The sequence below is a fragment of the Phasianus colchicus genome, chromosome 1, assembly GCF_987193195.1.
Source record: "Phasianus colchicus chromosome 1, bPhaCol1.hap1.1, whole genome shotgun sequence".
Taxonomy (NCBI): Eukaryota; Metazoa; Chordata; class Aves; order Galliformes; family Phasianidae; genus Phasianus; species Phasianus colchicus.
Window position 1 is genome coordinate 177,349,624 of NC_143436.1, and position 13,512 is coordinate 177,363,135.

A 13,512-nucleotide genomic window follows, 5' to 3' on the forward strand; every position below is an offset into this window, starting at 1 on the left:
CATGAAGTTCTTATTCTGGAGAACAAAACAGGAAAAGATCTGAGAAGTACAGGAGACCAGGGGGTTAAAAATCGTGTAGAATGAGGATGGAGGGTGTTCACCTTTAGAGAAATGTCAGCTTTGTGGGAAGTAGCTTTGTAGACTGGGCAGGATGCAGGAAAGGATGGAAGGAAGAGAAAGAAAGCCCAGTACAGGCAGATAAGTAGGTTCTCCAGGTGGGTTTTCTTGAGCTTTGCAGCAAATGTAGCTTGGAATGGACTTCATGTTCGTAATTTCATTATGTTCATAACGAGTAGTAATTAAAGCCATGAGACCGCTATTCTGATCACTGTGATTTATTTTTTGGCAGGTGAATAGCTTTGACATCAGCAACGTGTCTCATAACCACGCGCGAGCAGTGCTGTCACAGCCCTGCACGGTGCTGCACCTCACCGTGCTGCGGGAGCGGCGGTTTGGGAGCCGTACCCATGGCCACACTGACACCACCACCTCCTCCTCCTCCTCACGGGATGACAGCTTCCAAGTCACACTGCACAAACGTGACTCCAGTGAGCAGCTTGGCATCAAGCTGGTCCGCAGGACAGATGAGCCGGGAGTCTTCATTCTCGACCTCTTAGAAGGAGGGTTGGCTGCCCAAGATGGCCGGCTGTGCAGCAATGACCGAGTGCTTGCCATCAATGGGCATGACTTGAAGCATGGGACACCTGAGCTTGCTGCTCAGGTTATACAGGTAATTTCCATTCCCAAAGTCTTAGCTTGGCTCTGTGTCTTAGGAGAAGAATGGGTGGAGTCTATCCAGCTTGTGAGTAATACCTGAAGTATGCCTCAAGTTGCACCAGGAGAGGTTGGATATCAGGAAAAACTTCTTTACAGCAAGAGTTGTAATCAGTGGAATAGGCTCCCCAGGGAAGTGGTTGAGTCACCATCCCTGGCTGTGTTTAAAAACCGTTTGGATGTGGTGCTCAGGGACATGATTTAGCAGAGGGTTGTTAGAGTTAGGGTAGTATGATTGGGTTGTGGTTGGACTTGATGATCTTTAAGGTCTTTTCCAACCTGAGCAATTCCATGATTCTAAAAGCCTGTGGCTGTGCAATTGACTGTGATTCGTGTTCTGGAAATAATACAGCAAATCAGGGTCTGCTTTGGCATCTTGCAGGTGAAGTTTATCTTGGTAGAAGTGAAAAGTGAGTTAGTCTTCCCTAGCATGCAGCCTGAGTGTTAGATGGCTGCTTATTTAGCCTATTGCTTAACAGGAAAAAAAAAAAAAAAAAAAAAAGATTGTTATTATATTTCTGTGTGTACTGTAGGTTTAATTTCTTGTCTGAGTGAGCTCTATAAAAGTGGGCATTGATTTGCATTGATTTACCTATACATGGCATTGGTGGGCCAGAATGGGACAGCAAATTGCCAGACTTCATAGAAGCAACAGACAGCAGCTAGAAACAAAAAGTCAATCTTTCATGAACCTAGTGCAGTAAAACTCATTTCCTGAGCATTAAGGAAGAGCTGTTCCAAATGAGTGGCTCTGCTCTGGACACAGATATTACCCAAAGCATGATGCAGTCAGACACATGATCCCTACCTATTCCTGCAAGAGAAACTCTACTGCACATCTTCCTCCTAATCTGTAAGGAAACAGCTGCATTTCTTCTGATGGGATGTTGGCAAAAACGTTCCTGTTTTGGTAAAGTTGGGATAGACCAGTAGCAGGTTCTTGCAGTCTAGTGCAGTTAATTCCCTTTGCTTAAACTCAAGTTCCAACACCAAATGAGAAACAAGTTTAAATGAATAGAAAATATATACTTCAGGTATCATTTTAAGAGCTTCCATTGTAGCTAAAGGAAAATAACAGTGATTTGGGGGTTTAACACTAGTTTGTAAGTTTCTGGATACGGTGAAATAGTCAGAATTTTACAATGGGTAACTTTTATCTCTTGAGGTGTGTTTTTGCAGTAATGGAAAGAGTTGATATTTCATTTAATAACTCGTATCTGAGTCTCCTGATATTCCCAGATCTCTAGGATTTAATGGTCTGCTCATACATAACATCTTTCTCTGAAGTCTTTGAGAAACACAATGTTCAGAACTTTTGACAAAACGCTGCAGATCCTGGATCCATCACCTGCATATTTCTTGTATTGATAGAGGTTGCAGAAATTCATAGAGGCTGCAAATGGAATTTGTTTGTTTGAAGCTTTATAACACTGAATCAGTCCTTTTTGCAAAGGATTTCCAAGTGAAGCAGATGTAACATCAGGAGTAAAGGAGTGCTAGTATTCTGTTTGTTCTAAGGGGAATTGCAGCAAGAATCAAGTAAGGGACTGACAACTTCACGGTGCCTCCAAGAGCTGAAAACCAAGTTCTGCTGACTTCATATTTCATCATGTAAATCCTACAGACTTCTTTATTTTGTTTCATATATTTGACAGGCCAGCGGGGAGAGAGTGAATTTGATCATCTCTAGACCCATGAAGTCACAAACGGTCAGTATTATCCGAGACACAGGGACTCACAACAGCAACCCACACCAACACCAGTCCCAGCAGCTGTTTCACAGCAGACCCAACTCACATAAGGTTGGTGTCATTCACGAGTGTTCTTGTTTCTGCCACTGTGCTGGCTGCAACCAGCAACAACAGGACATGCAGTGTTTACTATCCAGCATATAAAGAGCTTGTTGGAGGATGTGTCCTCTCCTCTGTGAGCCAGCAATGCTGACTGCAAGACTACAGAATGGGAGAGAAAGGCAGAATGTGGAGATTTTCATTAAGTTAGTATCAGATTATCTGTAGGACTGTAGAAATAAAGCCTGTGCTTGAGTTCTAATTACTTCTTCTTGTTAAAACAATGTGACTTCTTACTGTTCAGATTTTGTGAAATAATTGTCCCATTGACTGTGGCAATCAAGCCACCTTTCCTCCTATCCAGTCTTTGAGCATCACTGTCTAATGTCACCCTTCTACTGGGAGGATTTACATTTTTAAGTTGGTAATATTTTCTTTTAGATGTTTAGGTACTATCTTTACTTCTCTCTCACTGATCTGTAGTTTGTGTAGATGTCTTTGGCTTAATACAAAGTTTATAGAACTGCATGGCACCTGTCAGTTAGTCCCAAAGCCTGAAGGCTTAAGGAGGAGCTGTCTCTAGAAGCTATGAGTTGTATATTATGTGATTATCATGAATGTGCAAGGAGCAGACTCAGTCAAAAGAGGCACGAGGCATTCAAAGTAGAGGGAAGCAGAACTTCCAATTTCTAAGAGAAAGCAGGGGAATAAAGAAGTCTTAGTATTTGGAAGAATCTTCCAGGTCATTTCTTCTGTTATTTTGGATTCTTTCCGAGCATTTTGTTGATTTAAGATGTCATTGCAGGTGTGTGTGCAGTGATTTCAATGTATCACTAAATAAACTGAAGAGGAAAGATTTGGGCAAGTGAAATAACCTGATTCATGTCTAAATCCTTAGATAGAGGAAAACTAAATATGCACTAAACTTTAGAATTCACGTGTTAGAAAATGAAATATTTTCTTCTTGCTTCAGGTTTGGGTTATCATTATGGTTATTAGGGAGTCTGCTCAATGCATCTATTAACAGCCTATATATAGCATTTACTGACTTTAGTTGCTCTGTGCTCAGAGCACATACCAGATGTAAAAACAAACATGACAAATGAGATTTTAAATGGCCTCTCTGTGTGATTGTGAAAACACACATTTTTGTTTCTTATAGAGCTTCTTTGTAGTTGTGGGCCATGTTCTACTTATGAGTAAGGTAATGTGATGTTCACCAAGACATCAAAAGATTTGCTTCTGTTTGTTTTCTCGACTTTTGGCCATATGGTTTCATGGCACAGTCTTAAAATTTAGCCTATTCCAGTCTAAGAGCTAAAAGAAACTTGTGTGAGATTTTCAAGGTTGGCCTTTGTCAACTTTCTGTCTACAGTTAAGCATCTCCATGAGTAGCTTTTTTATTTTTTTTCTGACCTGGAGGAAATCCAACTAAAGCCAATTTGCAGTACAGGCTTAGTCCTTTAAGCCATTCTGTTAAAGCACCAAAATATAGCTTTGAGGTAAACTTAGTTGCATTCTTTCTGTTTGTTTTTTCTGTGTGTGTGTTGGTTTTTTTTTTTTTTTTTTTCAAAGCTTTAACTACACTGTTTATTCTTGTCAAACAGGACCTCTCCCAGTGCGTTACATGCCAAGAAAAACACATTACTGTGAAAAAAGAGCCACATGAATCTCTTGGAATGACAGTGGCAGGAGGCAGAGGCAGCAAAAGTGGCGAATTGCCCATTTTCGTGACAAGCGTACAGCCCCATGGGTGTTTGGCAAGAGATGGCAGGATTAAACGAGGTAGGGCTTGGCTTTCCTGGTGTCATGGATGACCTCCAATTGTTTTTTTGATGAGTACATTCACTGAAATCACGGGGTGTCATAAAGCCTTTTAACAAATGTAACAAAGCAATGATGGATGTTTGCCTTAGTGTTTCAATAATGGAAATACAGTATTTAGTATCACACTTCCACCTTTTCTAGGAAAGGGATGTTTAGAGAACGATTGCAGGGAAGTGAACGAGATCAGGAAATGTCTGGTTACATTCTCTACAGCTGACTGTAATTCCCTGAGCTGAGTGTCTCGTGTGATGCTTTGTACTGTAGTGTACTGTAGTGCATCCTGTTTTTGTGTTTCATTTGGTGGGATGGGCTCCATTTCTGCTTGAGGAATCCTCACTGTGATATCTGAACAGCTCACGTGTTCCTGATGACAGGTAACCCACCTGGAGATTACCTTCAAAGCTTCATCTGCAGTGTCTGTGGAACCTAAACGTTATCTTGTCCTTTGTTGCACAGCCTGGTTTCGGTGTTTTTCACGTATGCTACAGCACCCACTCCTGTTCCTGAGCTTTGCAGAAGGTACAGGGAACCTGGAGACACAGCATAGAGAGCACAGTCCTTGCTGATTAGCAGCTAAGCATTGGTGATTAGAATATATTTTGTCATATGTGAAGCAAAGACCATGTATGGGACCTTGGCAATTCGGAATTCACGGAATCTCAGATTGTTTTAGGAACTAAATTTAGAAGGAGGGGGAGGGGAACTTCAGAAATCAAAATTGAAAAAGAACTGCATGGGAACCTCCTTCTATGCTTCTGAGATGGGGAGATTTACACCCACATACCACAGTATACTCGTAAAAAATACAACTGACGTAAGAATCACAATTATAGTTTCATTATGTAATAATAAAGGATCCACAGCAGCCACAAAAATGGTTTTAAGTTGTGCTGCACCTCAGCTTTAGCTTTCCTTGAGAGGCAAAAACTTTTAAGAAATGCGTCTCATTCCAAATGTGGCTCAGGTGTTCACATGTTTGCTTTGGTTTTCCTGGCTTTCATCAAAAAGTGAGACATTGTGTGAAGGAGGAGATTCTTACTGCTTGAGCAGTAAATTACATTTTTGTTTTCACCCTGAGGCATTTTGATATTACTCTGAAATACAATAAAAATTGTGGCAATTTTTTTACTGTCTTGGACTCTTTCCAGATTATTACCTTTGCACAGATGCTCATTTTTTCTTCTGATGGATTGGATTTTGCACCAGCCTTTCCAGTTGTTTTTGTATTCATTTTTGTTCTCCTAAATTGCAAACTCAGAAAAGCCAAAAACCTAAAATGCTCTGTGGAGCCTCACTTATCTATAAGATATAATTGTGGTGCCTGAATTGTTGCTTACTGAGCCAGTGTTGCTATTCACATTCCCAAGTTGTTCGTTCAGACAGTCTTGGCTCCAGAAAATTAAAATATTAGGTGAAGTCCTGGTCAGAGAGGTACTACAGATCATGACAGGCTGCTGTGTTCTTACTTGTGCCTCTAAACAGGTGATGTGTTGCTGAACATCAATGGCATCGATCTGACTAACCTCAGTCACAGTGAGGCTGTGGCCATGCTGAAAGCCAGCGCTGCCTCCTCGGTAGTCGCCCTGAAAGCGCTGGAAGTTCAGATTGTAGAAGAACAACCCCAGGCCAATGAAGAACAACTGAGTACCATCAGTGAAAATGAATATGATGCCAGTTGGTCACCATCATGGGTCATGTGGCTGGGACTCCCAAGGTACTGAATTAACTAATACACTAATTAGTTATCTGTTTTAAACTAAGTCAGGGAGAAATACAAAAGCAAAGACATTACAAGCTGCAGCACATCTGTCCTTATTTCTGCCTGCCTAACCAGTTCAGCTGTGCTCTGTTGTGCTCATGATGAGGATCATGAACAGGAGCAACATTCTCTTAGGAAACTGGAAGGTGAAAAGACTTGGTTTATCTGTTCAAAAACAATAGTAACTACTCGCATGGATTCTTCTCATTTAATAAAACTCATCTTTTCCATTGCTTAACCGTATCATAGTTTCCAGCAGAGTATCTAAAATCTGAGAGATAATCGATAATAACACAAAGTATTTATCCATATGTCTTTGTGCTGGTTTGCTACTTAAATTTACAAGGCCAAACATACAACTTTGGAATATTGGATCAGACTTTCCATTCTCATACTTTTAACACAAGTCTCTTCCACACAAGCCTGGAGTTACAAATCCTCATTTATTTCTTTTCAAGAACCCACCACCATCTCTGCCAAACGCAAAAGCTCTTCCAGGTTTGCAGCTCCCTCCCTCCCCATTCCTGATCTGCAGTCTCTTGACATCATCATGCTTCATTTTTACTGTTCTGTTTTTCAGTCTCTTATGGCTTCATTCTGGCATTGCTCACTATCAAGAAGAGCTCCCACTACAGTGAATAGTGTTGGTAACTTCAGGCAGTGTGTTGGCTAATTCTTTTCCCACTGATGGACTTAACCAAAGTATAAAACAATAAAAACATACAAGCATACTGTTGGCACAATATGTCTGAAGATAACAAATATGTCTGAATATAACAGAACTATGAGTTATCCAGTGTCAATAAACTGCTTTCAGCTTTGGTAAATGTACTTACTCTCCATGCCTTAGTAGTGATTTATTCCTTATATGCTATGGAAGATGATGTGTTGCTCCTATGTCACTCCTTGTGCTGCTGCTCTTTAAAGAGCATTGTATATCAGTAAAGAACTTTGCATCATTATGGCCTGGAAGTTAATTTCTAGGGCTTTTTGTTTCTTTGCTTGTTTCAGTTACAGTCACTATTTCACTGGCAAGAATTAATTTTCATGAAGGAGGTTATTAAATATACCAGTACAGTTAGTGGAACATGATCTGGATTGTTTACCTGCTGTGTATCAAAATGGTTAATCCTTTATATTTTCATTGCTGATGGTGAATCAGTTCAGATTCAGGGGTAGAGAAGGTGACACATGAACTTCTAGATCTGTACTTAAAGTGGAAAAAGGCTAAATTGACTAGAGGTGGGAGAAACATGCACTGCATTTTTGACTTGCAAAGTGAATAGGTTGGATATACATTTTCCACCCACATTCTTGCCACCTGTGAAATCCCTATAATGCCATGTTAGTATTGTCAGTTTACAGAGTTAAGTAATTATTCTAGCTTTGCATTATTTCCTTTTAAACATTTATGTCTGAAGAATGTGGAGATATTTTTTTTTTTTTGTAACCGGTCTGAATACTGCAGAATTACTCTGTGGGCAGCATACTAATCACCAGCCTTCCCCTTCTTCTCCCCGCTTATTGCAGCGGTGATGTGAGAGAGCAGGTGTTGTGCCTAGTATGGAAACACCTACGTGTGGTATACACAGCTTTTCTCTTGCTTTCCTGTGCTTCCATTCCACAGCTGCCTGCATAGCTGCCATGACGTAGTGCTGCGGCGGAGCAATTTAGGAAGCTGGGGTTTCAGCATTGTTGGCGGCTATGAGGAGAACCACACAAACCAGCCTTTCTTCATTAAGACCATTGTCCTTGGAACTCCTGCGTACTTTGATGGAAGATTAAAGTAAGTTAAAAAAAGCAGTAATAGTAATCATCAATGCTTGTAAACAAGCACATGATAATGCAACTAAAAGCGTAATGAACGATGGGGTAGCACTTGGTGCAGCCCACTAGCTTTATCCTTTCATAAAGCTTACTGAAACCACTGCTGAAAACCCTGGTACTGAAGGTGGATGCTGCTGCTTTAATAGAAAGGTGTGAACGTAGGTGATCTCTGAGGAGATCATTAAGGAATAGTGCCCTGAGTTTTTGGCAGGCAGAAAAAATGTGGACAAATGGGATGAGTTCAGCAAAGGCCTCTAAAGTGATGGACCCTTCTGGCTTTAAAGATTAAATGATTCTACTTACAGTCTACATTTGGATGTAATTCCCAGGTGTACTATTCATAGATGCATTTGCTTTATGTAGGGTTATTTCAGAATTAGGACTTACAATTCCTATTAAAGATTCTCTTGTTCATAAACTGATTTAGTTTTTGTAAAGGTAGAGGTGAAAAATATGCCCTGGATTTGTAAACATTAGGTGGCTTGAAGTTTTACAGCATGATTTTTATGTGTAGATTTACTTACATGATAACTTAAGAAAAACATGTGCTTATGCCTAGAGCCTTGCCAGTAATTGATTTTTTGGCTCAATGACTAAATAAATAAATGAAAAAAATAGTTTGGCTGAACACAAAATTACATTTTTTTGGCCACTTTGAAACAGTTTGAATTAAATGAAAGATTTCAGTTCAATCCAAAGTAAATAATTTGAGATTGGGGAATTAATCACTATAAGTCTTAACACAGATGGAAATTTAAGCATCATTCTTACAAAGGGAAGAGTGCTTGTGGTCGTGCTTAGTCCTTGTAAGGAATAGAAAAGATTCTCTTCTGTGATACTGCGATGTAGTAGGTACTCTATGCTCACATCTGTTCTCTTACTGAGACTGTGGACTTAAAAAAAATAGGCTCTCCCATCAACAAGTGAGAGCTCCTTAGAACTTGCATAATGTATTATCATGGGACCACTCTTTTCAAGCTGTTCCATTTGGTTTAAATTATCTGAATGTTTTGTTAGGCTAGAGGGAAAGTTGGAAAAAAAAATCACAGTCCAGTAGTTAAGACTGTTTTCTGCCTACAGAATCAGTCTGGTATGACTTTATAGCTGAAATGGCTTCAGCAATTGGGTCAGTGAGACCCAACTCAGTCAATTGTAGCATTGTGGTTTGGATGCTTTCTTGGGTGATGGAATACCTGGTTCAGGCAGGTATGAATGCACATTTGACCAGCGCTGGCCACACTGCCTCCTCTTCCTTCGTTCCGCCCTAGTGGAGGGTGCTGGGAAAGCCCAGGAGAGCACCTTATTGCCATCCACCGTGGTGCACCCGATAACTGGAGGGATTAGTTACAGGGAAAGTCCTGTTCAGTCTCCAGCATCACATTCCTCTGCTCCGAGGGATCCCAAATAGTCTCAAGTTGTACAGAGGAGATATCAGCAAGACGGAACGTAGCCCATGTAAGAAGAACATAGGTGCTTTTCTGAAATTTTACTTGAACTTGTAAAAACTGAAGCATAACCTTCAAGAACGTTTTTTTTCAAGGCCAGCAAACAGCACCCTCCCAAATTTCTGTTCCCTGTTTCAAAGCACAGAACTGCTAGAGCTCCTCAGTTGAACCATCTGCTACAGGACGTCTTAAGTCACATGGTTACCTTTGACAAAATTGTAAGCCATTGAAAACAAGGTTCTTGGTTGGAATGTGGTTGGTAATGGTACAAATCTTTACTTACACCTTCTACATTAAAGACATGTTTGGTATGAATGTGTTCCAATTCACACAAACAAAAATGCTGTGACATATACATGCTATCTTGTTATCTTGTCTTGAATGACGTAGATCTTTCCAGCTCTCTCTTCTCACATTTCCATCTGGGTCAGCTCTTAATGCAGAACTATTTTGTCATTAGGGTTGAAATCCAGTGATCTGAGAATTTCCCAGATTAATGTCATTAGTAAAACAGACTGAAAATTGAACCCTTGTGTTTGTTTGTTTTGAGCTACAGTTCAAACCTAGTGGAAGCATGCCTCTCCAAAGATAAAGTGCTGTTTGCTGGTGTGTGACAGCAGAGCAGCACTCATCACTGGGTTTTCTTCTTGTGTTTTTTAGGTGTGGTGATATGATTGTTGCTGTAAATGGACTATCAACGGTTGGAATGAGCCATTCTGCACTTGTTCCCATGCTGAAGGAGCAGAGGAACAAAGTAACTTTAACTGTGATTTGCTGGCCTGGAAGCCTCATCTAGATTTATGAAATCATTTTGGTTCAAGCAGCTTCATTTTCTGGATAATTGGCACAGAAATCTCCTTTCTCTCTTTTTTTCCCCCCTATTGATACAGCTGGTTATAAGCAGGGCCAAAACTGCTGTATTTGCTTTCTTCTTGGCTCTTTTTTCATGGGCTTTTCAGACTCACTGTACGTATCTTTCCATCCTGAACTAGCCATTTCTGTTTGCTACATCCACTGCTGACGCAAATGCAAATACACACATGATCACACAGAAACTCCTACGTGATACAGCTCTCACTGAGCCTTCCCAGTCAAGCAATAGTCTTACAGTCAGCAGAAGAACCCACCTGTTGGTTGGGTTTCTCTGAACAGCCCTACATTGCTATGTACTGTAAAAATGTAACAGCCACGTACCCGTTCTTTGAGAAGAGAATGTGTGTCAGTGATGCAGTGATGCATCTACCTTCTGCTGTGAGTCAGAACCCGTTTCCAAAGGTACCCCTTACACTTTGTAAGCCTTTCCATGTTTGAGTCAGTATTTCAGACTCCCTCAAGGAATCCATCTTACTCCTGAGTAAGTCCCCATACTTTTCCTTTCAGGGCATCGGTGTTCACAGGAAAGTAGGAGGAAAGCCTGATATTACTGGAATTTTTATAAAGTGCAATAATTGGACTCTTTGTTAGGAAACTTTAATATATTACAGAGTTTGTATCCTCTAACGAACAGAAATCTGGAAGCAATTACTGTTGCAGTGCTGGCAAGAAGACACGTGCCCAGGGTCACCTTTGAGTGAATGGCCCGCAGTGTTAGACTTTCCTTTACAAATGAATGTTTTGCTATGTCAGGGAATTTTGATGAACATTTTTACTAAGATCATTTTTACCGTTTATATTGTAGTTGTCGGCTCTCTTGCTCCACGTGTGGAAGCACTGCATTGTCTTGCACCTTGTAGATGAGAGAATCACTTACAGAGAAAAGCCCACTGTTAAGAAAACACACGAGGTGTGCAGGTGGGCAGGCAGGAAGGACGCCTCTTTTCACTCAACTCCCAGCTGGAGAGTAAGCTGCAAGGTTCACTCTTCTCCTGTCACGTCCTGACAAATGTGCAATGCCTTGGTATGAATGCTGAAACATTTTGTCTTGCATTGCAGGATTTTTCTTTCCTTTAGAGAGCACCTGCTATTAAGATGTCAGTAAGATAAATGCTATTTATCTTGGATCGTATTTAGTATTTTTAAAAACAAACCTGTAACTTCTAGACTTTGCCTTTCCATGATACTTGCAGGCTAAGCACCACCCATTTATTTAAAACAAAGAGGAGTGTGGCACATAAAGCAATGTGCTGACTTGGAGCAAAACCTACGGGTTGTCAGTGTTCTGCATAGCTAAAAACAGCTTCATTTATAAACCAGGTTCACACCTGAACTGATTTTCTGAATGACCTCTGTATTGTATTATTCATTACCAGAGAATGTATTGGGGAATCACAGCATATATCAATTGTGAAGCATGAACTTTACTTTCACACTTAGCCGTTGTAATATTGGGGCATATTATCGCATGTCATTAATCCCAGTAGCTTTGTTTTGAAAAGAAAAGTTCCTCTTTTGCAAAGGAAAAAAAAATAAAATCACATATGAATGAAATGGTTTTATTCCTCTCTATGATGTATGATAACGGCTTAATTTCACAATACCAAAAGAATGTCCTGTACAGTATATTACTGTATTGAGAACTTTGTTTCTGATGCAAACACCAAACTTCTTTGATACGCTGGCTGATTTGAGAAGGAGTTTCTTCCCATTCCAAAATGGTGTTAAATTGTATACTTTGCTCCTAATGCAGTTTTTTCTTTTGTAAAGTATGTCTTAGTGTAGACTTTAGGAAAGACTTTGACATATGTACTAGATCTAACTTTTTTATTGTTATTTTCAGAGTAACACTTTTCATTCAAAGCCCTACAAGAATCAGATTTTTAGTATTTTTTTTCTTTTCTGTATACATATATATATGTACCAAAAGCATGGGTTAGCTTAAGCAGTGCAGTTCTGTTTGTGTGCCGTAGCTTCTGATCAGAATGTTTAGCATTAAAAACTTTTCTCTAACTCAATTCCTTTCCTGGATCTTTTTTCCCCTTTCTCTCATAGCTGCATAGTTGGGTTTGTTTCTCCGTGCCTTCTGTTTTAAATTATTTCAAGGTTTTTTTGTTTCTGTTTTTTTTTCCAGATATTGCTATCTAATTGTATGGTATTAATGAAGGATGAATGGAAATAAAGTTCATTCTACTTATTGTAATAACTCCAAGTATTGTCTCACTCTTTGCAGAAGAAACGGGTGCCTAAATGCAGGTTGAGTTGAAGGATTTTTGGTTTTGATGTGACTTTTCACAAACAACACATTCAGCCAGCAAGGGCTACCTGTCAGCTGTTTAGGTAGTGAATGCAGCATGGAGAAGTATCATAGAATCATAGAATCACAAGGTTGGAAACAAGCTATAAAATCATCTAGTCCAACCATCTTCACACTACCACTGCTGCCACAAGCTACTAAACCATATCTCGCAGCTCCTCGTCCAGACTGCAGCTCCTCATCCAGACAAGTGTTCTGAAGGGAAGGTAATCTTTCTGCCCTGTGGTCCTTGACCACAAGCAGCATTCTCTTGGTCTCCCTCCTGCCAGCTGGTACTGATCAGCCCGAGGATGTTCCACTGCACAGATTTGATGCAAGGAGACAGTCTTGCTGGAAACGTCACATTTTTGGGAACCCGGGGCTGTAATTTGAGCCTCCTGGTAATCAGTTCCCATCTCCATCTCCTGCAGGGAACTGTGCTCTATCTTTAGACGTCTGCTAAGCCAGAATGTGTCTTAAAGCAATTTCTGGATGATTTGCCATAAAGTTTTTACTACTCATATTGCCCAGAGCTTAGATTCCTGTCTTCTGCAGTAGTTAGGGCTAAGAATAAATGAATCCCCTTAAAACAAGAAAAATGTTTATGTGCAAAAGTGCACAATGCTGCAGTGTTTGCCAGTGGCTTCCTGGCTCTTGTGCTTCTGTAGTGGAAGGGTCGCAGTGTGAGGGCTCTGGTTTACAGGCAGATTAATGGTTTTGTTGTTGCAGCTGAACGTGCACAGAGCTGTTCTGTGGGGAGCTGGACTGAAGCATCTGTGTGCTACATCTTCATGGGAGGAACGCCTTCCCCAGACAACCATATGAATCTTCAGAATACAGAGCAGTTCATTCTACTTCACCGCATGCCAATGAAGCAATGAAAACACAGTAGTTTATTTGCTACTCTAAGCTTTCTTTTTA

General features: G+C 40.3%; 1 protein-coding gene across 5 annotated transcripts in view; it reads left to right on the forward strand.

Moving 5' to 3' along the window:
• LNX2 (ligand of numb-protein X 2) overlaps positions 1 to 11,833 on the forward strand; it is a 59,195-nt gene extending 47,362 nt beyond the window's left edge. For all 5 annotated transcript variants that reach the window (XM_090133754.1, XM_031615639.2, XM_031615640.2 and 2 more), the window contains 6 exons: positions 350 to 730; positions 2,430 to 2,576; positions 4,172 to 4,349; positions 5,874 to 6,105; positions 7,778 to 7,936; positions 10,083 to 11,833. In XM_090133754.1, coding sequence (XP_089989880.1) covers positions 350 to 730; positions 2,430 to 2,576; positions 4,172 to 4,349; positions 5,874 to 6,105; positions 7,778 to 7,936; positions 10,083 to 10,218 — 1,233 coding nt within the window. In that variant the 3' untranslated portion in view covers positions 10,219 to 11,833. The remainder of the gene's footprint in view (positions 1 to 349; positions 731 to 2,429; positions 2,577 to 4,171; positions 4,350 to 5,873; positions 6,106 to 7,777; positions 7,937 to 10,082) is intronic.
• The last annotated feature ends 1,679 nt before the right edge of the window (positions 11,834 to 13,512 follow it).